This window comes from Natator depressus, chromosome 25, assembly GCF_965152275.1.
Source record: "Natator depressus isolate rNatDep1 chromosome 25, rNatDep2.hap1, whole genome shotgun sequence".
Lineage (NCBI taxonomy): Eukaryota > Metazoa > Chordata > Testudines > Cheloniidae > Natator > Natator depressus.
The window spans coordinates 4070583-4095142 of record NC_134258.1 but is presented as its reverse complement, the minus strand read 5'-3'; the positions used below and the strand labels follow the sequence as shown (position 1 = coordinate 4095142).

The 24560-nt window shown below is 62.1% G+C and overlaps 1 protein-coding gene across 4 annotated transcripts in view; it reads left to right on the top strand.

The window, feature by feature from the left end:
• Nucleotides 1–24560, top strand: part of NFIC (nuclear factor I C) — a 155456-nt gene that overhangs the window by 41069 nt on the left and 89827 nt on the right. For all 4 annotated transcript variants that reach the window (XM_074939480.1, XM_074939479.1, XM_074939478.1 and 1 more), the window contains exon 2: nt 6962–7493. In XM_074939480.1, the coding sequence (XP_074795581.1) occupies nt 6962–7493 (532 nt within the window). The remainder of the gene's footprint in view (nt 1–6961; nt 7494–24560) is intronic.

Genomic DNA, 24560 nt, shown 5'->3' with positions numbered 1-24560 from the left:
GAGGGGAGGGAAAGTTGTCGGAGTGGCTGATCGGATTTCAGGCGCTGCCCCAGCTTTCGGTTCATCCCAGATCCCTGCTTAATCCCAGCGCAGAAATCAGCCTTTTGGGGCCACGGGGCTTCTTCCCTGGACCAGTCACCAATGGAACAGGATTGGGGGGAGGGGGGGTCAGCAGCAGCCCCATGAACAGAGAATGCAGCAGAAGCTGGAGCTGGGACCCTTCCTGTAAGCAATAGGGCGCCCTGATGGAACAAGGGCCAGTGTATACTGGGCCCCAGAACTGCGGCGATGGGGGAGTTCGAAGGAAACTCCTCTAGGCAGGGGCAGTTTCTTCCAGCATTCCCATGGGTTTTGTGGATGGGGCCCCGATCCTGATTGGGCCCCTGAGCGCTGCTGTATGAGAAATAGCACTCAGGGCGCTGGAGCAGGATGGAGCTGTCACCTCTGCAGCGCTGATGCCCTGTTTGGGATTTTGCTGGGACTTGGCGGGATCCCCGGAAGGAGTTTGTTCACAGTGAAAAAAGAAAATCTTTGTGTGTTGGAGCAGGAGGGGCCAGGCCTGGGGCTTGTATCAGATCTTCAGGGTCAAGATATATTGACAGAGCTGGGGCAGGGGGGAGCCCAGAGCTGGGATAGCAGGGGGCTGCAGGTCGGGAGTGAGGGGCACCGGCGGGGGGTGGGGGGAAGGCTTGAACAGCAGGGGGCTGCGGGTCGGGAGTGAGGGGCACCAGCAGAGCTGTGGGGGGAGCCCAGGGCAGGGGGGTTCTAAGGACTGGATTAACGGGGGTTACAGGGCAGGGTTGAGGGGCATGGAAAGCCCGCTCTCTGGGCTGCCCCTGCCTGCATTGCCCAACGGTTCCTCCCTGTAATGTGCACCATACTCTCCCATTGCTTTTCCCCAGGGTGTCCCCTCCCTCCCCCACCTGTTCCCCGCCCCAAGACGGTCATCACAGCGACCTGCCATCTGCAGAGCAAAGTGGGGGGTGGTCCCCTCCGGAGCCCATCTCTGCTACTCCTTCAGCCCTCAAGAGTGGGCGCTGGAGAGCAGGCGAGGGGCAGCCCAGAGCGCGGGGCATGGCCTAGGCAGCTCTCCCTCTTCACCCTCGGCTGCCCCTGCTGCCAGGCCAGAGAGGGTTGCTGTCTCCACCTCCTCCCAGCCCTCCCGGCTGCCAGCTGGCCAGGCCATGTCTGGGGCGAGGCTGGGTGCCCCTGCGCTCTGGGGCAATGGGACAGCTCCCTCGCCCACCTGGCTTGGCCCAGGGTCAGCTGATGGGCAGCACAGTGCCTATGTTAGCGCCCGGACCTGATGCTGCAGAGGGGCACTGGCTGCCCAAGGGGGTTGGGAACCAGCTATGGGGCCTCTGGGGCAGGGCTGGGTCGCGGTACCCGGCTGCTGTCCCCAGGGGGCGCGGTGTGGTGGCCTGCATGTGAAACGAGACCACTGGGCCTCAGTCCAGCTCCCTCCTATGGCGGGGTCCCACAAAGCCCACTTCCCTAGCTGGCCCCTTCTCGGGGCCCTGAAGGATCAAACGGGCCGTGGAGTCTGAGCTCCCGGGACCCCTGCAGACCAAGTCCCGGTTGTGGGGAGTGCTGGCAGTGCTGTGCCAGTGAGCCCCGGGCACCAGGTCCAGGGCTGCCTCGCCAGAACTAAAGTCCCTTGCCAAAGCCCCAGGGAGTTGTATTTTGGAGTGCCCTGGGATGGGGGGGTCACAGCCTTGCCGGGGGGACACGGTTATGGAGAGAGCAGGGCAGCACAGGGAGGATGTGGTGAGCTCAGACCCGCTCCCCAGCACCCCCCAGTGTCCATCCCGCAGGAGCAGGGCAAGCCCATGGCCTCCAGCCTCCCTCCCGGTCTTCACAAGACACACCCCGTCCCCACCACCACTAGGCCAAGAGGCCTAGGAGTAATCAAGCCTTTGCCAGGCTGGACAGTCAGCGGGACAAGCTCCGTCCTCCGAGCCTGGCGTAGAGAAACGCAGCTGCAAACAGAGGTGCCCTGTGTGTGAGCAGGAATGCCTCTGAGTGTGTAAGGAGAGGTGCCCACAGTGGGTATGTAAGGAGCGGAGCCCGTGTTGGGTGTGTAAGGAGAGGTGCTCATGCTGGGTATGTAAGAAGAAGTACCCATGGTGGGTGTGTAAGAAGCAGTGTCTGTGCTGGGAGAGTTGCCCATGGGGTGGATGTGTGAGGAGAGGTGCCCATGGTGGATGTGTGAGGAGAGGTGCTCGTGCTTAGAGAAGGGCTGATGGTGGATGTGTAAGGAGAGGTGATCATGGAGGGTGTGTAAGGAGGGGTGCCCATGCTGGGTGTGTAAGAAGAAGTACCCTTGGTGGGTGTGTAAGAAGCAGTGTCTGTGCTGGGAGAGGTGCCCATGGTGGGTGTGTAAAGAGAGGTGCCCACAGTGGGTGTGTAAGGAGGTGCCCTTGCTTGGAGAGGGGTCCTGCAGGTACCAGTCAGCGCTCCCCTTGGCAGCACGAGTCCCCTCCACTCCCCTGTCCATTGGGTTCCTGGTTCGTTTTCCTTCCCTGCCTCAGAGCCGCGAGTGCCCTGGTGCGGGGTGCGCCCGGGGTGCTGTACCATCGGGAGGGGGCGTTCCCTGAGGGACGCTCCGTGGGGAGCCACTTGGCTGGCTGGGGAGCAATCTGGTGCTGGGATGCCCCGCCAGGAGCCTGCTCTGGGATGCGGCCCACTGGCTGGAGACGGGATTGGCCCGGGCGGGCTGGGGGCACGGCAGTGGTTTGATGCTTTGCCTTGACCTTCTTCCCTGATGGAAGCTGCATGCCTGGCGGCCGGGGCTTAGCGGCTGCTGCCAATCAAGCCGGCAGCCTGGCGGTGCTGGGGGCCAGCGGGGATCCGAGCCTCCCTCCTCTTGCAGCTACACTCCCGCGGGGTACCAGGGACGTCCCGACGGGGGCAGCTCTCCAGAGTCTTGGGCCCAGCTTCCCTAGCACCCTCAGGGCTTGGCCTCAGGCCCCCACCCTCCTGCCTGCCCCAGGTTGGATGGGCCCCTGGCAGAGGGCCAGCATGGATGGTACCGTCCTGAGCTGGCAGCCAGTCTGGCCACTCACCAGCTAGCTCTGGCGATGGGGCATGGTTGGGGCATCAGGTCACTGCCACTAGGCGCCGCTGTCCTGGGACGCCCTGAGCTGCTGGGGTTTGACGGGGGCAGGGGGGTTGAAAGTGAAACTGAATCTGCAGCAGGGGTGTGGGGGATGGGCCCTCTGGGCCTGGGCACAGAGGGGCCAGTGCCAGGGTGAGCCAGGGTTGGGGGGTCCCTGGTCCCTGATCACGCTGTGGGGTTAGGGCAGGTTGCTTGGCCTGGAGACTGCGGGATCTACCCCAGCTCAGACAGGCTCTGTCCCAGCACCGGGCCATCCGCATGCAGCCCTGGACTATCCCCACTGGCTTCCCAGATTCCCCCTCTCACCAGCCGCACACGCCGGGGTGTCCCCAGTCAGCGAGCCCCCAGCCCCCAGCTCTGTGCAGAGCGGGATGCAGCCTGGGCTTGCGGTGCTGACGGGACCCTAGGTCCTGCCCCTGGGCCTGCGCCGTCCCTCCTCCCATCACGACCCTGGGAGGAGACGGGCCGAGTGGCTCTGTGTTCGTTGTTTCAGTGGCTCCAGAACCGAGGCACTTGGCTTGCAGCTAAAAAGATACTTTTTTGGTCTTGCTGCCCTGGCTCCCGGTTCAATTTTTATTTGTTTTTTTTATTGCCCGCCCCTGGCACGGTCAGCCGGGGATCTGAAAGCCCAGCTGGGCTTCCCCCCAACCAGTCATTGCTGGTCAGAAGGGCCTGCAGGTCACTTCCTGCCCTGGGTGACTCCCTGTGGCCTTCCAATTGAACGACTGGGGCTGGAATGAGGGGCGCTGGGGGGCTGCCGCCCCACCTGAGAATCATAGAATATCAGGGTTGGAAGGGACCTCAGGAGGTCATCTAGCCCAACCCCCTGCTCAAAGCAGGACCAACCCCCAACTAAATCATCCCAGCCAGGGCTTTGTCAAGCCTGACCTTGAAAACCTCTAAGGAGGGAGATTCCACCACCTCCCTAGGTAACCCATTCCAGTGCTTCACCACCCTCCTAATGAAAGAGTGTTTCCTAATATCCAACCTAGACCTCCCCCACTGCAACTTCAGACCATTGCTCCTCGTTCTGTCATCTGCTACCACTGAGAATAGTCTAGAGCCATCCTCTTTGGAACCCCCCTTCAGGTAGTTGAAAGCAGCTATCAAATCCCCCCTCATTCTTCTCTTCTGCAGACTAAACAATCCCAGTTCCCTCAGCCTCTCCTCATAAGTCATGTGCCCCGGCCCCCTAATCATTTTCGTTGCCCTCCACTGGACTCTCTCCAATTTGTCCACATCCCTTCTGTAGTGGGGGCCCAAAACTGGACACAATACTCCAGATGTGGCCTCACCAGTGCTGAATAGAGGGGAATAATCACTTCCCTCGATTTGCTGGCAGGTAATTATAACGAACATTGAATACACGGTTTCTAGCCAGCACCCCTGCTTGGGACACCCCCGTTTCTCGTGGCCATGACCGTGGGCAGCAGGGTCTGTGGATGACACCCCAGGAGGAGCGGACTCCGGCCCTCTCTCCCTTTGCTGGGGTAGCTGTGCGGGAATCCAAAGCTGGGAAAGCTGCGTTAGTCACCCAGGTCAGCAGCCCTGGCCCAGGACACCCCCCGAAGGCAGAGGGTGACGGGAGGAAAGGGCTGGGTTTTTTTTCAAACACTCATTTTTCAGAGCAGAACCACAGTCCAAAGAAAAATAATTTTTCAACGGCTTTCCAAATTCTTGGGCAAAACTGCTGCTTCTCACAGTTCTTGTGTTTTCTTAAGAGCCGCGGGGACGGATCCTTGCCTTCTCTTATGCCACCGTAGCTCCGCTGCTTGTAGTCGAGCCCCCCCACTTTACGCTGGGTCGGCGAGGGAAGGATCTGGCCCCCGAGCGAGTGAGAAGGAGCAGCTCCGGTTGTGGTTAGCAGCCTCCTGCCATGCGATCGTGCTGAGCGGAGATTCTGCTCTGCAGAGCGACTCAAGGAAAACATTTCCGAACTGCTGCCATAGCAGAGCGGGCTTGGCGCACAGGGCTTTTTCCTGATGCAATCCCAATTATCCTTAATCTGAGCCATATTCAAAGCAGGGAGTGCGCCCAAAATATCAGGGAGGTCTGGCACGAAGAACCCGCTGCCTCTTGGGTTTCATCTCCAGCCTAAATCGGGGGGATTTTTCCTTCCTTCGCACACACGCAAAGGCGGCTGGGAACCTGGCTTTGGTGTTTTTTAATGGCAGGTGGTCCTTTGCCCAGCACCGGCGGAAGAGTCCTAGCACCTAGTAACCACCTTCCGGCATTTCCACATGAGCTTTCCCCCAAGCCACGAAATGGGGAAATTGGGTACGGAGGGGAGGCGCTTTTCTTGGCTTCTTTCTTGGACAGACTCTCTGGGAAACACTAGCCAAGTGGAAAAAGACCGTCAGAGCGTGACTCACTCTCTGGAGCAGGGGCTGGGCCAGAAGTGGGGTGAATCTGGGGCGTTCCCTGGATGGGGCTGCGTTTGGCACGATGGTTCTGCTGGCCCCACGGCCGCTGGTCAGCGTCAGGCGGGGTCCTGCTGTGGCGGTCTGGGAAAGGGAATGCTGGGCCCAGACCCCTTTGGCTCTGTGCATGGGCTGGCACATGTTCCCTGGCATGCAGGCACATAAGCTCGCACTCATGCCCAGGCAAAGAGGTGGGCACAGAGACCCAGCCTGGGTGCCTCCGATCTCAGAATCTGATTCAATTGGGGCTCAAGAATACAGTCTGCCGGCTCTTCCTCGCCTGGCCCCGGGCACAGGTTTCATGGGAGGATGGCGTGCAGCTGGCACTGCCTTGGGGAATTCTGAGCCTGGATTGCTGGGCCATTGGGGCGAGAGGGAAGGGGCGGGGGTTCACTACTGTGGCTACAGCACCCTCCCCACTCTATTAGCTCCATTACACCTGGAATTGGAGCCTCGACAGTCGCCGGCTGCTTATGATCCAGCCCCAGCCCCGCACTCCACAGCGCCTGCCAACGCAGGTTCCTACTCTGCTGGCCGTGGTGTGTGTGGGGGATCCAGACTCTCCTCACCCCAAACTCCCCAGGCCTAAGTCCAGTGTAAGCTCAGGAGTGACTCCAAAGAAGACAGAGGGATCCCCCAGCCCCATGGCGGGAGCAGGCCCAAAGGGGGGCTGAGGACCTCCAGGCGGGGCAGCAAAGGGTCTGAGCTCCTAGCAGGCGACCCCGCCACCCCAGGGGACATGCCCCAACCCCCTGGCAATGCCCTCGCTGCAGGCCGGGCCTGGCCAGGGGTCGCCCATTTGTGTCCATTAAACAGGGAGGACGATGATCATGCAATAATTCGCTTTATCGAACGGCTGCAGCAAAATTCCCCGGCTGGGATCCCCGGTGTGCCAGTTCTGCTCCCCACCCCCTACCTTTTCACAGCCCCCCAGGGACTAGCCTGGCCCTGCTAGGACACACACACTGGGAAGAGAGCTCAGGAGTCCAGACCCCCCGACTCTAGCCACTAGACACCACTCTCCTCCCAGGAGTCCTGGCTCCCAGCCTGCCCCGCTCTAACTACTAGACACCACTCCCCTTGTATCCAGCAGCCCTGAGTCCCAGGTCCCCCATGGAGACCAGTGATTAGAATAGTAGGAAGCTGGGAGTCAGGACTCTTGGGTTCTATTCCCAGTTCTGTCAGAGAACCCAGGAGTCCTGTCTCTCAGTCCCCAAGCTCTAACCGCCAGATTCCCCTCCTTTTCCACAGCTGGGAAGAGAACCCAGGAGTCCTGATGCCCAGCACCTCCCCCCAATACTCCGCTGTGTTCCCACAGAACCATGGGCCCTGCAGAATCCCCCTGTGCACGGCGCCCAGGGACTTGGTCCTGCCTGTCTGTGCGTCTGTCCTGATGGCCAGGTCTGTCTGCTTGCTCCTGCAGGATGAGTTCCATCCGTTCATCGAGGCGCTGCTCCCCCACGTCCGGGCCTTTGCCTACACCTGGTTCAACCTGCAGGCCCGCAAGCGCAAGTATTTCAAGAAGCACGAGAAGAGGATGACAAAGGATGAGGAGAGGGCTGTGAAGGACGAGCTGCTGAACGAGAAGCCCGAGGTCAAGCAGAAGTGGGCGTCCCGGCTGCTGGCCAAGCTACGCAAGGACATCCGGCCCGAGTTCCGGGAGGACTTTGTGCTCTCCATCACGGGCAAGAAGCCCTCCTGCTGCGTCCTCTCCAACCCCGACCAGAAGGGCAAGATGCGGCGCATCGACTGCCTGCGCCAGGCCGACAAGGTGTGGCGCTTGGACCTGGTCATGGTGATCCTCTTCAAGGGCATCCCGCTGGAGAGCACGGACGGGGAGCGGCTGGTCAAGGCAGCCCAGTGCACCAACCCCATCCTGTGCGTCCAGCCCCACCACATCAGCGTCTCTGTCAAGGAGCTCGACCTGTACCTGGCCTACTTCGTCCGCGAGAGAGGTAGGTGCCACCTGCAGCTCCCACGGGGCCGGGTTTGCATTGCACTGCCGCCTGACAGTGCGGGAGGGGATGGGGCTGTGCCCAGGGTCCATTCCCAACGAGCAGGAATCCAGGCCCGGCTCTTCCCTGCTTTCAGGACTTTGACCTGCACAGATGAACCTTGCCCTAAATTTGCCCCAACTTGTCCTAAATTCTCTGCCTCGGGGACTGGTGCCCCAGCCACCCAATTCCCTGCCAGCTGCAGGATCCTCAGCCCCTCCCCACTCCCACCAAATGCTGCTCCTTTCCCTGGGGTCTCCCAAATCGTAGCCTTGGCCCTGATCCCCTGTTTGTGTAAATGCCAGCCTGAGTGTGCCATCTCCTGCCCGTCTGGAATGGATCCTGGCTGTTGGGTGGTTTTATTCTTGGTGAGTTGCCAGAGGTGGCTGCATGTCAGTGGTGGGGCGTGGGCAGGGCGGTTGTGTGCAGTCTTGGGGTCCTTCGGAATGAGGCACGTGCCTCCCTACAGGATCTAGGCACCCACCCACTGTCGCGCCATCTCCGGGTGCTCCCCAGCCAACAGCAAGGGCAGCTCCCTTCTGCGGGGCTTGTTCTCCCGAGGGGCCATGTGGCTGCAGGGTGCATTGAAGGGTGGGGTAGGCGGCCTGGGCAGTGCAGGGACAGGCTCTACCCAGTGCGTCTCGGGAGGGGAGCTGCCCGGGGGCAGGGATCCCGGCCTTGGCTGGGCTGCATTCAGCTGCAATGAGTGCCCAGAAGGGCAGGTGCTGAGCCAGCCAGCTCTGCTGGCAGCGCGGGGGCAGCTGGAGGGACTGCGTGGCTGGGACCGTGGGCAGGAATACGGGCACGGCTGGGAATGTGGAGACAGCAGGTGCAATGCCGGGGAAAGTCAGCGCAGCACTGCCCGGGCAGTGAGAGCGGAGACAGAGCTAGGGGTGAGGAGAGAGTTTGCTGTCCAGGGCACGTGGCAGCTGGCAAGGCCGGCTCCATGCACAGAGGCATTGGTAAGAGCCAGGAGGTGATGCCCCCCTGGGAAGCCCTGCAGGAATATCGACCTTCATTCTGCCCCAGAGACGCTGCAGGGTGCTCTGGGGTCGGAGGCTCCACACCACAGTCCATGCCATGATTTCAGTGCTGGCTGCTGATTCTGGGCCTTTGGGTTTCCAGCTGCCCTGATTTGCAGAGGTGCAGAGTGCTGAGAAAATTCTGGCCTAAAAACATAGGGTGTAATAATCTCCATTGACTCCACCGGGGCTAGGATCCCCCCGAGCTCAGCCAGGGGGCTGTGGTGGTAAATCCCCCGGAATGAGTCTGGGGGAGAAGCGGAGCCACAGGCCACTGCTGCGTGGCCAGGGACCAGGGAGAAAGCCAGGGACGGGCGGGGTTTCTCCCTGGTCCCTGGCCACGCAGCAGTGGCCTGTGGCTGTGCTGGGGTGGGGAGGATGATGTTGTTATTTCTGCAATGGTAGCACCCCCAGGCCCCATTGCGCTTGGTGCTGTACAGGCAGAGAGCGAGGACAAAACACGGGAGGGGAAACTGAGGCACAGCACAGGGACGTGACTTGCCCGAGGTCTCACAGCAGGTCCGTGTCAGAGCCGGGTATAGAGCCCACATTTCCTAGGCTACAGCCTTAGTCGCTTGTGTGTCAGAGAAGGGTTAGCTGGCGTGTGAAGCAGGAGTTCAGGTCTGTTCTGCGTATCCCCGGTGGGTCGCTGTCCCTCGCTGGTACGCGGGACTCTGACAAACCCAGTCCGACGCGGGAGGTTTGGGGCCACAAGGGACCGGCTGCGGCTCACTAAGGTCAGAAGCTCAGGCACTGGGTGTGATTTGCTGGGCCCCAGTCTCGCTGGCTGGCTGTCTCTGATTCCTCCTCTGGACTGCGCGCAATGCTTGTGCGTTCTCCCTTCAGCATGGGTGGAACCTCTGGGGTCCCTCTCCCCGCTGTCAGCACACGCTCTGGGGCCAGGTGCTGAGCCCAGAGCGTAACCCGCCCTGGCCGGCACGGACGGGGATGGAACAAGGGACTGTATCGGCGGAAGGGAAATAGCGTTTGCCCTCTGACTGCTCTGCGGCTGGATCTGGGGAGGTTTGCTGCAGTCAAGGCCACCGTTTGGTTCCAAGACTTTAATCCACACGTGATGCAGAAAGAGATCTAGCCCCAGCCCTGGGAGCATCTGACCTGTCTGGGGTCCCACTCAGAACCCAGCACAAGCCTGGACAGATGGGAGGAAGAGTCTGGGTGGCCCTGGGGTCGGAGCATGGGACCAGAGCCCAGGAAATGGGGCCACACTGCAGTGGGAATGTGGGTGCAGCAGAACTAGTGAGGCAGGGTCCAGGCAGAACTCAGGAATCAGAACCCGGCTGCACTCTGAGAGCTTCAGTGACTTGGCCTGGGATTGCTCCTTGCAATGTATGGGTAGATACTGGTTTCTGCCTGAGGCAGAGACCCTGGCCCTTCCGTTCCCAGGCCAGGCTGCTTTCATTCCAGGTGGATGCCACAGGCTCTCGCTGTGCCTGGCTCCGGGATTAGAGGGGCCAGGCCAGAGCTCCTGGTATCCATGCCCCAGGGAGCTAATCCGGAACAAGCCAGGTAGGAGAGGACTTTGCTGCAGGGATCGCCTCGGGCCACCCGAGATCTCTGCTGGGCTCAGGCAGGCCTCGCACCCTGAATCGCGCCTCGCCTGCCAATGGCAGACGGGAGAGCTCCTGCCTCCATCCCCCACACCCACCTTCCTGGCCCAGGCCCAAGGGCAGATACTGACCTGAGTGGGCATTTCAGTGGCTGTCGTTCCATCAAAGGGGACCTGACAACGCTATAAGTCACGCGAGGAGCAAACACATATGCTGGGGAAATCGGAGAAGACATTTCTGCCCCCCGGGGTGGTTTGATTTGTTATGTGCTTCCCCTCCCCCACCAGACTGGTGGTCCTGCAGCCAAGCCAGCCGGCTGGGGATGGCAGGTCGCGGGGATGGCGAGGGGTGGGAGTGCCGTCTTGGGAGCTTGGCGTCACATACCTGAATACTGGGGGCTGCCGGGCTCTGCGGCCCTGGTGTCTGTGTGGACTGGACTCTGCTTTTCTCAACCAGTTCGCACCGGGGTGGGAGCTCCCCAGGGCTGGTGGGAGCCCATGCTGGGCTGAGATGAATCTAAGGTGGATTCTCTGAGGAGGCTGCTGCACACAGACAGGCCCTGTGGTTCTCTCCGGCTCCTCGCTGGGTCTCTCCGGGAAGGGGTCTGCAGCAGCCCAGAGCACGCTGTGAAGTTATCATGCGCCGTCATATTCACACCCTGGGCCTTGCTGGGGCAGCAATGGAATTTCACACCCTGCCTCTGGAGGGCGCCGCCAGGGAACGCTGTGACTGGTATTTCTGCTGCCATGATGCCGAGTCTGGCTGCTTCTCTCTGCCAGGCGGGGACGTGACATGCAAGGGGGGGTGCTGTTCTCCGGGGGCGGGGGAGGTGGAGGGCGCTTGGGGAGCCTGTGGGGAATGCAGAGAGAGCAGCTGGGAGGGATGGAACAGTGCTACAACAAATGTGGGATGCAAAGCTCCCTCCCTCCCTCCCATGCGTCTCTGCCTCCCCAGGACAAACCCTGCTGCAGTGCAGGGGGCACCCCAGGGAGCTCCAAAGAGCCCCTCTCAGGAGCAGAAAGAGGAAACCTTTGACTGCACCCTCCTACCGCCCCCATGGAGAAGCCGCAGGGCAGGCCGGGGAAGGCTCAGCTCTGAAGTGTGCCCCGGGGCAGGGGCATTGGGGTTGGCCCCTGTGACCTGGCAGGCTGTGGTGGGGCAGGTGGCTGGCAAAAGCCAGCCCAGGCCCGGGGAGAGATGGGCATCAGCATTCTGCTCAGCACCTCCGCGGGCTCCTGCAGCCCAGAGGAGCTGGCAGCGGGAGGGGAAGGGGCCAGACCAGAATGTGTCACAAAGTCAGAGTGGGGGAGCTGTGTTTGCAGGGACCTTGAGGGGCTGGGGAGGATCTTGCCTCGGATCTGCCCTCCATGACCCCGACGTCAATCCGAAGTCACCCCAGCCAGGCTGGAGCTGAGCCTGCCAGCGCCCCAGCCTCCTGCAGACAGAGCTGCTCCAGCAGCTTGGCTTGGCTCTGGGGCTGGGGCTTGGCCAAGGGCGGTGGCCCCCGGGGCAGGTTGGGCGCTGGCAGCCGGGCAGGATCTGAGCAGCCCGCGGGGCGGGGCGGCTCTGCTTCCCCATGGGTGCTGCGGTAGCGCCCAGAGGCCCAGCCAGGGTGGGGGGCCCCGTCTGGGGAGACCCCGGCCCCCACCAGAGGAGATGCTCGCAGGTGGGCGAGCGGGGGGAGGGCGGGGGGCCCCCTGTGCTGGGTGATGGGGAGACCCCGCCCCCCGCCCCCCGAGGAGACACAGGCAGGCGAGTAGGGAGAGGGCGGGGACCCCCCCCCCCGTGCTGGGTGATGGGGAGACCCCGCCCCCCCCCGAGGAGAGGCAGGCAGGCGAGTGGGGGGAGGGCGGGGACCCCCCCGTGCTGGGTGATGGGGAGACCCCGCCCCCCCCCGAGGAGAGGCAGGCAGGCGAGTGGGGGGAGGGCGGGGACCCCCCTGTGCTGGGGGAGGGCGGGGACCCCCCCCCCTCGAGGAGACGCAGGCAGGCGAGTGGGGGGAGGGCGGGGACCCCCCGTGCTGGGTGATGGGGAGACCCCGCCCCCCCCCGAGGAGAGGCAGGCAGGCGAGTGGGGGGAGGGCGGGGACCCCCCCGTGCTGGGTGATGGGGAGACCCCGCCCCCCCCCGAGGAGAGGCAGGCAGGCGAGTGGGGGGAGGGCGGGGACCCCCCCGTGCTGGGTGATGGGGAGACCCCGCCCCCCCCCGAGGAGAGGCAGGCAGGCGAGTGGGGGGAGGGCGGGGACCCCCCTGTGCTGGGGGAGGGCGGGGACCCCCCCCTCGAGGAGACGCAGGCAGGCGAGTGGGGGGAGGGCGGGGACCCCCCGTGCTGGGTGATGGGGAGACCCCCCGCAGGAGACGCAGGTGGCCGGACCCGCCCGCTGGCCGCGCTCAGCCGAGGAGGCTCCGGCCGGTCTCTGGCCCCGCCGGCGCTTAAGGTGGCGCCGCGTCCCCGTTTAAGGCGGAATGGAGCCGGCCCGTGTGTGACCGGCCGGGGGGCGCCGGGGCCGGGCCCCTGACCAAGGGGGTGCGGGCGGGGCCGAGGTGTCCTGCGAGCAACGGGAAACAACTGCGGGTGTGATGGCTGGGAGGGAAACCCCAGGGCCAGGTTTGGATCTTACTGCCTGGTGTGAATCCAGAGTCACTCTGCTGTCTTACATGGAGTCACTCTAGATTTACACCCTGCAGCTGAGATCTGAAATTGGGCTTTCTGGCCCTGATCCTGCAGGGGGAAATGAACCGGCCTAGCCCCTATGGAACAGTTCCCATGCAGACGTTCTTATCCCGGATTAGTTATTGCTGTAAATTCACACCCTACCTTAATCCGAATTGGTTTTCAGGTGTAGACGAGCTGTTATGCTAGACCAGTGGGAGAGGAAGCTGAGACAGGAAGTGATTTGCCAATGGACACACAGCAGGTCGGTGACAGAGCCAGGAATAGAACCAGGGGTTTTGGGGCCCAGCCCAGCCCAGCCCCCTGGTTGGCAGGCCTAGCCCCTGGACTGCTCACCTGTGTAAAGTTAAGTGTATGCGTCTGTGGATGCAGGATCGGGGCCGATCCCCCCTTGTCTCCCTGGGGAGCCAGGTTCCTCTGGCCTCACTGAGCCAGCAGCCCCGGTATCAGGATAAAGGGGCTTCTGGGTGCTGGGTATGGAAATTATTTATCAGCTGGTTAGATCTGACAAGGGCAGGGATATAACCCCTGCCAGGGAGCAGGTCTAAGCAAACTGGGGCAGCAGCTGATCTCTGGGCCCTTGTCAGGCGTGGTTCCCCCTGGATCTCAGAGCACTGCGTCACCAGGAGTTTAGTGAGCGGAGCCTCAGGACCTGCTCAGAGGTGGAGGCGCGTCATCGCCCCCATGGGACAGGTGGGGAAAGTGAGGCATGGACCTGTGAAGAGCCTCGTCCAAGGCCACCCAGTGAGGCAAGTGATGGAGCCAGCAGGAGAACTCAGGAGTCCTGACTCCTAGTCCCATGCTGGAATTGCGAGAGTGCACTTCCCCAGACAGAGAACCCAGGAGTCCTGGCTCTCTGTCTCCTGCTCGGTCCGCTAGAACTCAGGGATCCTGACTCCCGCGTGGGATTGCCTGGTGTGGGGGCTGGGCTCCAGAGGCTAATTAGCTGTACAGCCGAACCCGCTGGGCTCTGGGTGGGCTCTGCAGTTCCAGCTGCCCCTTGGTTCTGTCATGTGTAAGGCCCAGGAGTGACCAGGGTGGAGCGCGGCTGCGCCGTGGCTAAGGCTGAGGCCAGCGTTCTCTTTACGGCTCCGCGAGCCTCCTGGGGCGCTGGCTGGGGTCAACGATGCAGATTTGGGGCCATTTGACCAGGGGCTTCCTAAGATACAGCCCCCCGAAAATATGTGTTCCTAGGCAGCGGCCCCTGCAGCGAGAGAGAGAGAGACCCTGTTCTGGGGGCACCAGGGGTTCTCTGCTGTGGTCCGCCCCCTCCGTAAGCCCAGAGCAGGATTGTCCCCCTGTGTCTTCCTGGGGCTCCAGCATGGGGAACAAAACTGACCCTCGGAGTCCCCGGGAGTTAAGACCTCCTTGGAGCTGGGGTAGGGCAGGCTGCTGGGCCTTTTGTTGCTGTATCAAACTGTTCCACCAGTCCGGTGTCCTACCTCGGGTCACTCTCCCAGCTCACCTAGACTCCTGCTCCCCAGGCCACTGCCCTGTCCAGTCCAGCCTGCCACCTCCACCCCTGGAGCCACATCCTGAGCCCAGCTCCCTGCCTGCAGCAGCAGCCCCTGCCTCTGGGTCTTCTCCTCCGTAGATCTTAAAGCGCTTTGCAAACAGGTCACAGTCTTTATCCCCATTGCACAGAGGGGGAAACTGAGGCACAGGGAGGGGAAGTGACTTGCCCCAGGTCACCCAGCAGGCTATGCCAAGGATAGAACCCAGGTCTCCTGAGTCCCAGTTCAGGGCTGTAGCCACTAGGCTATGCTGCCTCAGTAAAAGATGATTCAAAACCATCACAACCTATGCTGCAGCTGACCAGCTGGCCTGTATTTTGCATGGGCTGAAGGGAGAGATCCTTCTAGCTGATGCTGTGAACCCTGAGATATGGGCACAGCTGTGGGGGGAGCCCAGGGTTGGAGTAGCTGGGGGTCAGGGAGCATTGGCCGGGGCCGGGGGCATATTACCTTCGCTCGCATTTCTAGCGCTCTTTGAATTACCTGTAACACAACATGCCTGGATGAGCCTCCTGCAGCGATGAGTTCCACAGCTCAGCCCAGCCAGGGCGGGCTCTGAACTCCTCCCCGGCCCATTCACCTGGTGTCCCCATGTCTGTGCAGTGGGACGGCCCAGCTGTCATGCCCCCCTTGCCTGCCCCAGCCCCCCGCCTGCTGGCGCCGCCAGCTCTCAGCTGCTCCGTTTCTGTGGAGTTGGTTGAAATGGAGGCTGGAGCCAGGGGGATTGGGGGCAAGGAGCTCGCAGGCGTCCTCGCGCCCTGTCAGGGCCCAGCTAACACTTCCAGCGGCCTCCTCCTTGGAGCAAAACCAGGCAGTAAAGCCAGGCTGCTGAGAGCCGCTACTAGGCAAACTTCCAGCCCCGCCCTGCCAGAGATCCCTGATCCCCTGCTAACCCAGCTCTGCCCCTCCAGCTCTGCTGGTGCCCCTCACTCCCGACTCGCAGCCCCTGCCAGCCCAGCTCTGGGGTCCCCCCACCGGCTCTGCCGGGGCCCCTCACTCCCGACCCGCAGCCCCTGCCAGCCCAGCCCTGGGGTCCCCCCACCGGCTCTGCCGGGGCCCCTCACTCCCGACCCAGCACATGGATTAGTTCAGTGCCGGGTCTGTCTCGGGCGGGGACTCTGAGCCGTGCGAACGCTGGGCTGAGGGGAAGAGAATGGATGTCTGGGGCGAGGGAGGCGGGAGACCCCTGATCTCCTGTCGGTTCCTGACCTTGGCCAGATTTAAAGCCCACTCCCCCGGGAGGCAAAATCGCATCAATTCTCCCTCAGTCTGTCCGTGTTCCTGGCAGCCTGCCCAATCCTTCCCTCTGCCCCATAGCCAGCCCTTCACATGTGCCCTTCCTCTATGCCCCATAGCCAGCCCCTCACACCCCCCTCCTCTCTGCCCCATAGCCAGTCCCTCACATGCCCCCCTCCCCTCCGCCCCATAGTCAGCCCCTCACATGCCCCCCCTCCCCTCCGCCCCATAGCCAGCCCTTCACATGCCCTCCCCTCTGCCCCATAGCCAGCCCCTCACACACCCCTCCCCTCCGCCCCATAGCCAGCCCCTCACACGCCCCCCGACCCCAGCATGGCAGACAGACTCGCCCCCAAGGTCTCTCGCTCAGGCCCCTGGCCTCCAGCCTATCTCTGCTTCACTCGCGCTTCCTCGCACCCCGCTTCGCTCCCACCCACCCCCCCAGTCCAGGTGACCCAGGCTGACCCCATCACTGTCCCCAGGCAGACCCTCGGAATGTGGCACCCCCGGAGAGGGACCGATGGGAAGAGGATGGGAGTCCAGGCCCCGGCCCCCCCGGTCCCTCTCCTTGGGGGAGATTTGGGCCCGTGGCTAAGCCATGCAGGAGCTGGACAATTTGCCCCCACCCCAGCTCCTGTGGCAGCTAAAGGGTTAACCTGTCACCTCCCTGGTCTCCCCGTTATCAGCTGGGAGCAGCCTGCGCCCCCTCCCCTCCCTCGGTGCTGATAATGGACTGGGCCCTCTCCGCCCCTTCCACCCACCCCAGGATACTTCGCCCTCCCGCCCAGCTCCTGCCACCCCCCCAGTCCCCTGTTCCCCATCTCTCCCTCAGCCCCCCGCTGCCTTCTGCCAGCTCCTCCCCAGCCCCATAGCCCACCCCATCCAGCCCCATCTCTCCCCCAGCACCTCCCCTGGCAGTGGCTCAGCATTTCGGGAGGGGGCTGATCTGGATCCGTCCTTTCCCAGAGTCTAGGGGGGGATCACCCCACCTTTAGGAACCTGTGAGAAGGCTGAATTGGGGATCAGTCCCCCCTTGCCCCCCCTCCATGCCCTGTGGTGCCCAGCATGGCCCCAAGGCTGTGGGAAGGTCCCAGTGCCCCACCTCAGACCTACCCCCCGCCACTGTGTTCCCCACACAGCTCCTGTGGCTCCTCCCGCTCCCGCCAGGGATCCCTGTGTGTCCATCACACTTTGTTGCCCCTGAGCCCCCACCCTGGCCTCATCGCCTCCTGGCCACGGCCATAACACTTGGTGCTCCGAGCGCCTGGCCTCTGAGGGTCTGGAAGCAGTGACCAGTCCTTGAGGAAGCCCCCTGCGGGCAGGATTGTCCCCATTTTACAGATGGGGAAACTGAGGCACAGATAGACACAATGCAAGCCCCATCTCCAGGCGCCCCGGTGCCTCAGGAAAGTTTGGATCCAGGTTTCACAGCATTCATGAGGTGACTTGTCTGAGGATACAGAGAGTCGATGGCAGAGCCATAGAGGGACCCTTTGGTCCTGTGCCCCGTGGCTCCCTGCCCTAGCCACTAGACACCACTGCCCTCCCAGAGCCGGGGAGAGAACCCAGGCATCCTGGCTCCCTGCTCTAAGCAGTCCTGCCCCTGCCCCTGCATGAGGAGCTGGGAACAGAGCCTGAGGTGCCACCTCCACCCTTTGCTTTACACCCCCGAGGTGGGGGGGTGGGTCCATTTTTGTTCCCTGTTGCTGAGGGGTGGGGTGGGGGCATATTCTGGCAGGTGAAGACAGGCCCTTATTGTGCGGGGTGGCCACCCAGCAGCTCCGGATGCCGAATCCTGGCACCACCCACCCCTCCCTGGCACACGCAGGCAGCTGTTTGCTCAAGGCGAAGGAGAGGGGCAAGAGCCTTGGCCAGAGCTTCAAAGGGCTGGCTGGGCCACGGGGGGACCAGGCCGGGGCAGGCCGGACGCCAGCCAGGCTGGGCACAGCTACAGCGGCCCCAGGGTCCAGGTACAACCTGCAGACTCCCCCTCGTTTCCTGGGCACAAAGCCCCAGGCCCCCAGCTCAGGGCTCCCCCAGCGAGGTGTCCCTGCACCCCAAAGCCCTTCCCTGAGCACTGCTGGCTCCCAGCTGTCCCCAGCTTCTGTTCCCTGCCTCTGCTGCGTGGCCTTGGCCAAGTCCCTTCCCCTGCCACTGCCTCAGTTTCCTTAGCAGTGTTGGGGAGGCAGCAGTCATGCCCCCCCTCCCAGAGCTGAGCCCCCAGACTCTGGGCCAGACCCGGGGTTTGCACGTGGCCCTTGCAGCGGCTCTCGAACAAGATGAACCAAATCCCCGGCTCCCAGCCCCCCATGCACCTCTTGGCTCTGGCTTGGAGCTCCCCACTGGGACCCTTCTCCAGCTTTCCTCTGCCTCCTCCTCCCCCATCTGAGCCACCCCTGTGATGTGCCCCTTCCCCCAATGAGACCCCAAAGTGACCAAGAGGGTCTGGTTGGCCTAGGGCTGGGCCCAGTGGTCTGCAGCGGGGGGGGGGGGGAGGGACAGTGCTCTGGGGCTGGGGGCTGGTGTGGGGGGGCTGGGCCCAGTGGTCTGCAGTGAGAGGGCAGTGCTCTGGGGCTGGTGTGGGGGGGGCTGGGCCCAGTGGTCTGCAGTGGGGTGGGGGACAGTGTTCCGGGCTGGGCCCAGTGGTCTGCAGCGGGGGGGAGGAGGACAGTGCTCTGGGGCTGGAGGCTGGTGTGGGGGGGCTGGGCCCAGTTGTCTGCAGCAGGGGGGCAGCGCTCCGGGGCTGGGTGCTGGTGGGGGGGCTGAGCCCAGTGGTCGCAGCGGGGGGGGGGCAGCGCTTTGGGGCTGTGGGGTGGGGGTTGGGCCCAGTGGTCTGCAGCGGGGGGGGGCAGCGCTCCGGGTCTGGGGGCTGGTGGGGGGCTGGGCCCAGTGGTCTGCAGCAGGGGGACAGCGCTCTGGGGCTGGGGGCTGGTGGGGGGCTGAGCCCAGTGGTCGCAGCGGGGGGGGGCAGCGCTCCGGGGCTGGGGGCTGGTGGGGGGCTGAGCCCAGTGGTCTGCAGCGGGGGGGGGCAGCGCTCTGGGGCTGGGGGCTGGTGGGGGGCTGGGCCCAGTGGTCTGCAGCAGGGGGCAGCGCTCCGGGGCTGGGGGCTGGTGGGGGGGCTGGGCCCAGTGGTCTGCAGCCGGGGGGGGGGCAGCGCTCCGGGGCTGGGGCCTGGTGGGGGGCTGAGCCCAGTGGTCTGCAGCAGGGGGCAGCGCTCCGGGGCTGGGGGCTGGTGGGGGGCTGGGCCCAGTGGTCTGCAGCAGGGGGCAGCGCTCCGGGGCTGGGGGCTGGTGGGGGGCTGGGCCCAGTGGTCTGCAGCGGGGGGGGGCAGCGCTCCGGGGCTGGGGGCTGGTGGGGGGCTGGGCCCAGTGGTCTGCAGCAGGGGGCAGCGCTCCGGGGCTGGGGGCTGGTGGGGGGCTGGGCCCAGTGGTCTGCAGCGGGGGGGGGCAGCGCTCCGGGGCTGGGGGCTGGTGGGGGGCTGGGCCCAGTGGTCTGCAGCAGGGGGCAGCGCTCCGGGGCTGGGGGCTGGTGGGGGGCTGGGCCCAGTGGTCTGCAGCCGGGGGGGGGGCAGTGCTCCGGGGCTGGGGGCTGGTGGGGGGGCTGAGCCCAGTGGTCTCAGCGGGGGGGGGCAGCGCTCCGGGGCCAGGGCGGTCATGGATGAAGGGCAGCGGCTTGGCAGCGCACCAGGAGTCAATCGCCTGGATCAATTGTGCTGGGGCCTCCGGAGCATCCCGGGCAGGTTCCTGCAGAGCCGCGTGTTGCTGACGCCAGCCTTTGCGGGGGGGGCCCTCCCAGGGTGGGGGGAGCCGGCAGAGGGGGGCCAGGCTGCAGTGTGCGGGGGCGGGATCAGGGTGAGGCACGGGAGGAAGGAGGCAGTTGCCCCCAGAGCCGGCCAGGCTGGGTTGGGACAGGGAGAGCCCGAGCCAGGAGCACCCGAGGTGGGGTCCTGCCTCAATGATCCACCTGGAACCAGTCAGCGAGAGAGAGAAAAGGGGCCCCTGCTCCTTGGGCTGCCCCAGTGCCAGCAGGGCGGATGCGGGGCAGTCAGAGAGTGTCCTGCTCTGTGGTGGTAGATAACCCCAATGCTGTGAGCTTCCTCTCAGCAGTGCCCTGCCCTGCATCCTGGCTGACACACCAGCTGCAGGAGCTGACTTGATTTCACATGGGGACAGCCCTGCATCCAGGCTCCCACTGCTCTGTTGCAGTGCTGGGAGTTAAGTTCAAGACCAGGGTTCGTACAAACCCTGATATCACCGTGTCCAAGGGGTCCCGTGGGTGGCAGACCCCGTGTCGTCCCACCCACGTGCCTGAGCCTGGCTATTCCCTGGCGGCCACACGCACCCGTCCTGTTCTGTCGCCCGCTCTCCTTCCCTACCTCTCCCCGCCCCGTTGGCTCTGCCCAGCCCGATTCCTGTCGCTACAGGCACAGAAACCCCCCGCTAATGGGCCATGCGGCCCGGAGCCCCCCGGCCTTGGGCAGGGCACGGATGCCTGGACAGCACCTCGCCCCTCCTGGGCACTGCCCCAATGCATCCGGGGCCTGGTGCTGGGAGTTTTGGGCGTCACACAGGGCGGGGCTATCTAAGCACGGCAGCCGGGGCATCTTCGCCCCCCAGAGCGGCACCAGCCTCCGCGCAGCCACCCGTGGGTGCCAGTGGTGTCCTGCAGCAACGGGGCTGCTGGACCCTGGAGGACGCTGGGTGTGAACAGGGGAGCCCAGGCAAGCCCCTCCCCCACCCATGCCCCCATGCGGCCCCAGCCCTTCCAGCCTCACCAATGTCTCCTGCAGGGCAGGGGGGATTAAAGCTGCCGGCTGCTGGGTGCCGGCTCTGGCTGCAGGGAGCTGGGCAGCCCGGGGGGCCAGAACAGCAGCATGGGGTGTCGGTGGCTGGAACCGGCCGGGATACCAAGGCGTTTGGGCCGACCTAGAGCCGGGGAGCGAGGGGAGAGCGTCGGGAACGGGCACACTCAGGGGTCAGGCCCTTCTACTGCTGTCGCTGGGCCCAGCCCGGGCCACCCTCTGCCCGGGCGTAGCTAAGGTGTCAGCTAGTCCGAGCCAGGCCTCGCACTCGGGTGGAGAGCGCCTCAATGCACCCGCCTGCACCCAGCCAGGCCCGGCTACCCCACCAGACCAGAGCATCCTGGAGAGTGGACCAGACGATACGTCTGGGGGGAGAAAGCAGAAGGAGACTCCGCTGGTTGGAAGGCATGAGATGCGATGTCCTGAGGTTGGGGGTTCCACGACCACCACTCCCAAGAGAAGGAGGCGGGTGGTGGTGGTCGGGGACTCTCTCCTCCGGGGGACTGAGTCATCTATCTGCCGCCCTGACCGGGAAAACCGAGAAGTCTGCTGCTTGCCAGGGGCTAAGATTCACGATGTGACGGAGAGACTGCCGAGACTCATCAAGCCCTCGGATCGCTACCCCTTCCTGCTTCTCCACGTGGGCACCAATGATACTGCCAAGAATGACCTTGAGCAGATCACTGCGGACTACGTGGCTCTGGGAAGAAGGATAAAGGAGTTTGAGGCGCAAGTGGTGTTCTCGTCCATCCTCCCCGTGGAAGGAAAAGGCCAGGGCAGGGACTGTTGAATCGTGGAAGTCAACGAATGGCTACGCAGGTGGTGTCGGAGAGAAGGCTTTGGATTCTTTGACCATGGGATGGTGTTCCATGAAGGAGGAGTGCTGGGCAGAGACGGGCTCCATCTTACGAAGAGAGGGAAGAGCATCTTTGCGAGCAGGCTGGCTAACCTAGTAAGGAGGGCTTTAAACTAGGTTCACCGGGGGAAGGAGACCAAAGCCCTGAGGTAAGTGGGAAAACGGGATACCGGGAGGAAGTACAGGCAGGAACGTCTGTGATGGGAGGGCTCCTGCCTCATACTGAGAACGAGGGGCGATCAGCAGGTTCTCTCAAGTGCTTATATACGAATGCACAAAGCCTTGGAAACAAGCAGGGAGAACTGGAGGTCCTGGTGATGTCAGGGAATTATGACGTGATTGGAATAACAGAGACTTGGTGGGATAACTCACATGACTGGAGTACTGTCATGGATGGTTATAAACTGTTCAGGAAGGACAGGCAGGGCAGAAAAGGTGGGGGAGTAGCCCTGTATGTAAGGGAGCAGTATGACTGCTCAGAGCTCCGGTACGAAACTGCAGAAAAACCTGAGTGTCTCTGGATTAAGTTTAGAAGTGTGAGTAATAAGAGTGATGTAGTGGTGGGAGTCTGCTATAGACCACCGGACCAGGGGGATGAGGTGGATGAGGCTTTCTTCCGGCAACTCGCAGAAGCTACTAGATCGCACGCCCTGGTTCTCATGGGTGACTTTAATTTTCCTGATATTTGCTGGGAGAGCAATACAGCGGTGCATAGACAATCCAGGAAGTTTTTGGAAAGCGTAGGGGACAATTTACTGGTGCAAGTGCTAGACGAGCCAACTAGGGGGGGAGCTTTTCTTGACCTGCTGCTCACAAACAGGGAAGAATTAGTGGGGGAAGCAAAAGTGGATGGGAATCTGGGAGGCAGTGACCATGAGATGGTCGAGTTCAGGATCCTGACACAGGGAAGAAAGGTAAGCAGCAGGATACGGACCCTGGACTTCAGGAAAGCAGACTTCGACTCCCTCAGGGAACGGATGGGTAGGATCCCCTGGGGGACTAACATGAAGGGGAAAGGAGTCCAGGAGAGCTGGCTGTATTTCAAGGAATCCCTGTTGAGGTTACAGGGACAAACCATCCCGATGAGTCGAAAGAATAGTAAATATGGCAGGCAACCAGCTTGGCTTAATGGTGAAATCCTAGGGGATCTTAAACATAAAAAAGAAGCTCACAAGAAGTGGAAGCTTGGACATATGACCAGGGAAGAGTATAAAAATATTGCTCGGGCATGTAGGAATGAAATCAGGAGGGCCAAATCACACCTGGAGCTGCAGCTAGCAAGAGATGTCAAGAGTAACAAGAAGGGTTTCTTCAGGTATGTTGGCAACAAGAAGAAAGCCAAGGAAAGTGTGGGCCCCTTACTGAATGAGGGAGGCAACCTAGTGACAGAGGATGTGGAAAAAGCTAATGTGCTCAATGCTTTTTTTGCCTCTGTCTTCACTAACAAGGACAGCTCCCAGACTGCTGCGCTGGGCATCGCAACATGGGGAGTAGATGGCCAGCCCTCTGTGGAGAAAGAGGTGGTTAGGGACTATTTAGAAAAGCTGGACGTGCACAAGTCCATGGGGCCGGACGAGTTGCATCCGAGAGTACTAAAGGAATTGGCGGATGTGATTGCAGAGCCATTGGCCATTATCTTTGAAAACTCGTGGCGAACGGGGGAAGTCCCGGATGACTGGAAAGAGGCTAATGTAGTGCCAATCTTTAAAAAAGGGAAGAAGGAGGATCCTGGGAACTACAGGCCGGTCAGCCTCACCTCAGTCCCCGGAAAAATCATGGAGCAGGTCCTCAAGGAATCAATCCTGAAGCACTTACACGAGAGGAAAGTGATCAGGAACAGTCAGCATGGATTCACCAAGGGAAGGTCATGCCTGACTAATCTAATCGCCTTCTATGATGAGATTACTGATTCTGTGGATGAAGGGAAAGCAGTGGATGTATTGTTTCTTGACTTTAGCAAAGCTTTTGACACGGTCTCCCACAGTATTCTTGTCAGCAAGTTAAAGAAGTATGGGCTGGATGAATGCACTATAAGGTGGGTAGAAAGTTGGCTAGATTGTCGGGCTCAACGGGTAGTGATCGATGGCTCCATGTCTAGTTGGCAGCCGGTGTCAAGTGGAGTGCCCCAGGGGTCGGTCCTGGGGCCGGTTTTGTTCAATATCTTCATAAATGATCTGGAGGATGGTGTGGATTGCACTCTCAGCAAATTTGCGGATGATACTAAACTAGGAGGAGTGGTAGATACGTTGGAGGGCAGAGATAGGATACAGAGGGACCTAGACAAATTGGAGGATTGGGCCAAAAGAAACCTGATGAGGTTCAATAAGGATAAGTGCAGGGTCCTGCACTTAGGACGGAAGAACCCAATGCACAGCTACAGACTAGGGACCGAATGGCTAGGCAGCAGTTCTGCGGAAAAGGACCTAGGGGTAACAGTGGACGAGAAGCTGGATATGAGTCAGCAGTGTGCCCTTGTTGCCAAGAAGGCCAATGGCATTTTGGGATGTATAAGTAGGGGCATAGCGAGCAGATCGAGGGACGTGATCGTTCCCCTCTATTCGACATTGGTGAGGCCTCATCTGGAGTACTGTGTCCAGTTTTCGGCCCCACACTACAAGAAGGACGTGGATAAATTGGAGAGAGTCCAGCGAAGGGCAACAAAAATGATTAGGGGTCTGGAACACATGACTTATGAGGAGAGGCTGAGGGAACTGGGATTGTTTAGTCTGCAGAAGAGAAGAATGAGGGGGGATTTGATAGCTGCTTTCAACTACCTGAGAGGTGGATCCAGAGGTGGATCCAGAGAGGATGGTTCTAGACTATTCTCAGTGGTAGAAGAGGACAAGGAGTAATGGTCTCAAGTTGCAGTGGGGGAGATTTAGGCTGGATATTAGGAAAAACTTTTTCACCAAGAGGGTGGTGAAACACTGGAATGTGTTACCTAGGGAGGTGGTAGAATCTCCTTCCTTAGAAGTTTTTAAGGTCAGGCTTGACAAAGCCCTGGCTGGGATGATTTAATTGGGGATTGGTCCTGCTTTGAGCAGGGGGTTGGACTAGATGACCTCCTGAGGTCCCTTCCAACCCTGATATTCTATGATTCTATGATTCTGTGATCCTGCCCCGAGAACGGGCATCCCGGAGGACTGATTGACAGCGGCGAACTCCCCTGGGAGAAGGTCTGGAACTGGATTCTGCAGCTCACCTGGAGCGGACTCTGCCTCCCGCTCCTGCAGAGGGTAGAACCAGCCGCAGGTTCTTGTGCTCCCCCGGGGATGGGAGGAGAAAACCCGGAGTGGAGTTTAGTCCACCAGTGAAATGGATCCAACCCCGCCGAGGAGCCAAACCCGGGCTGGATTTC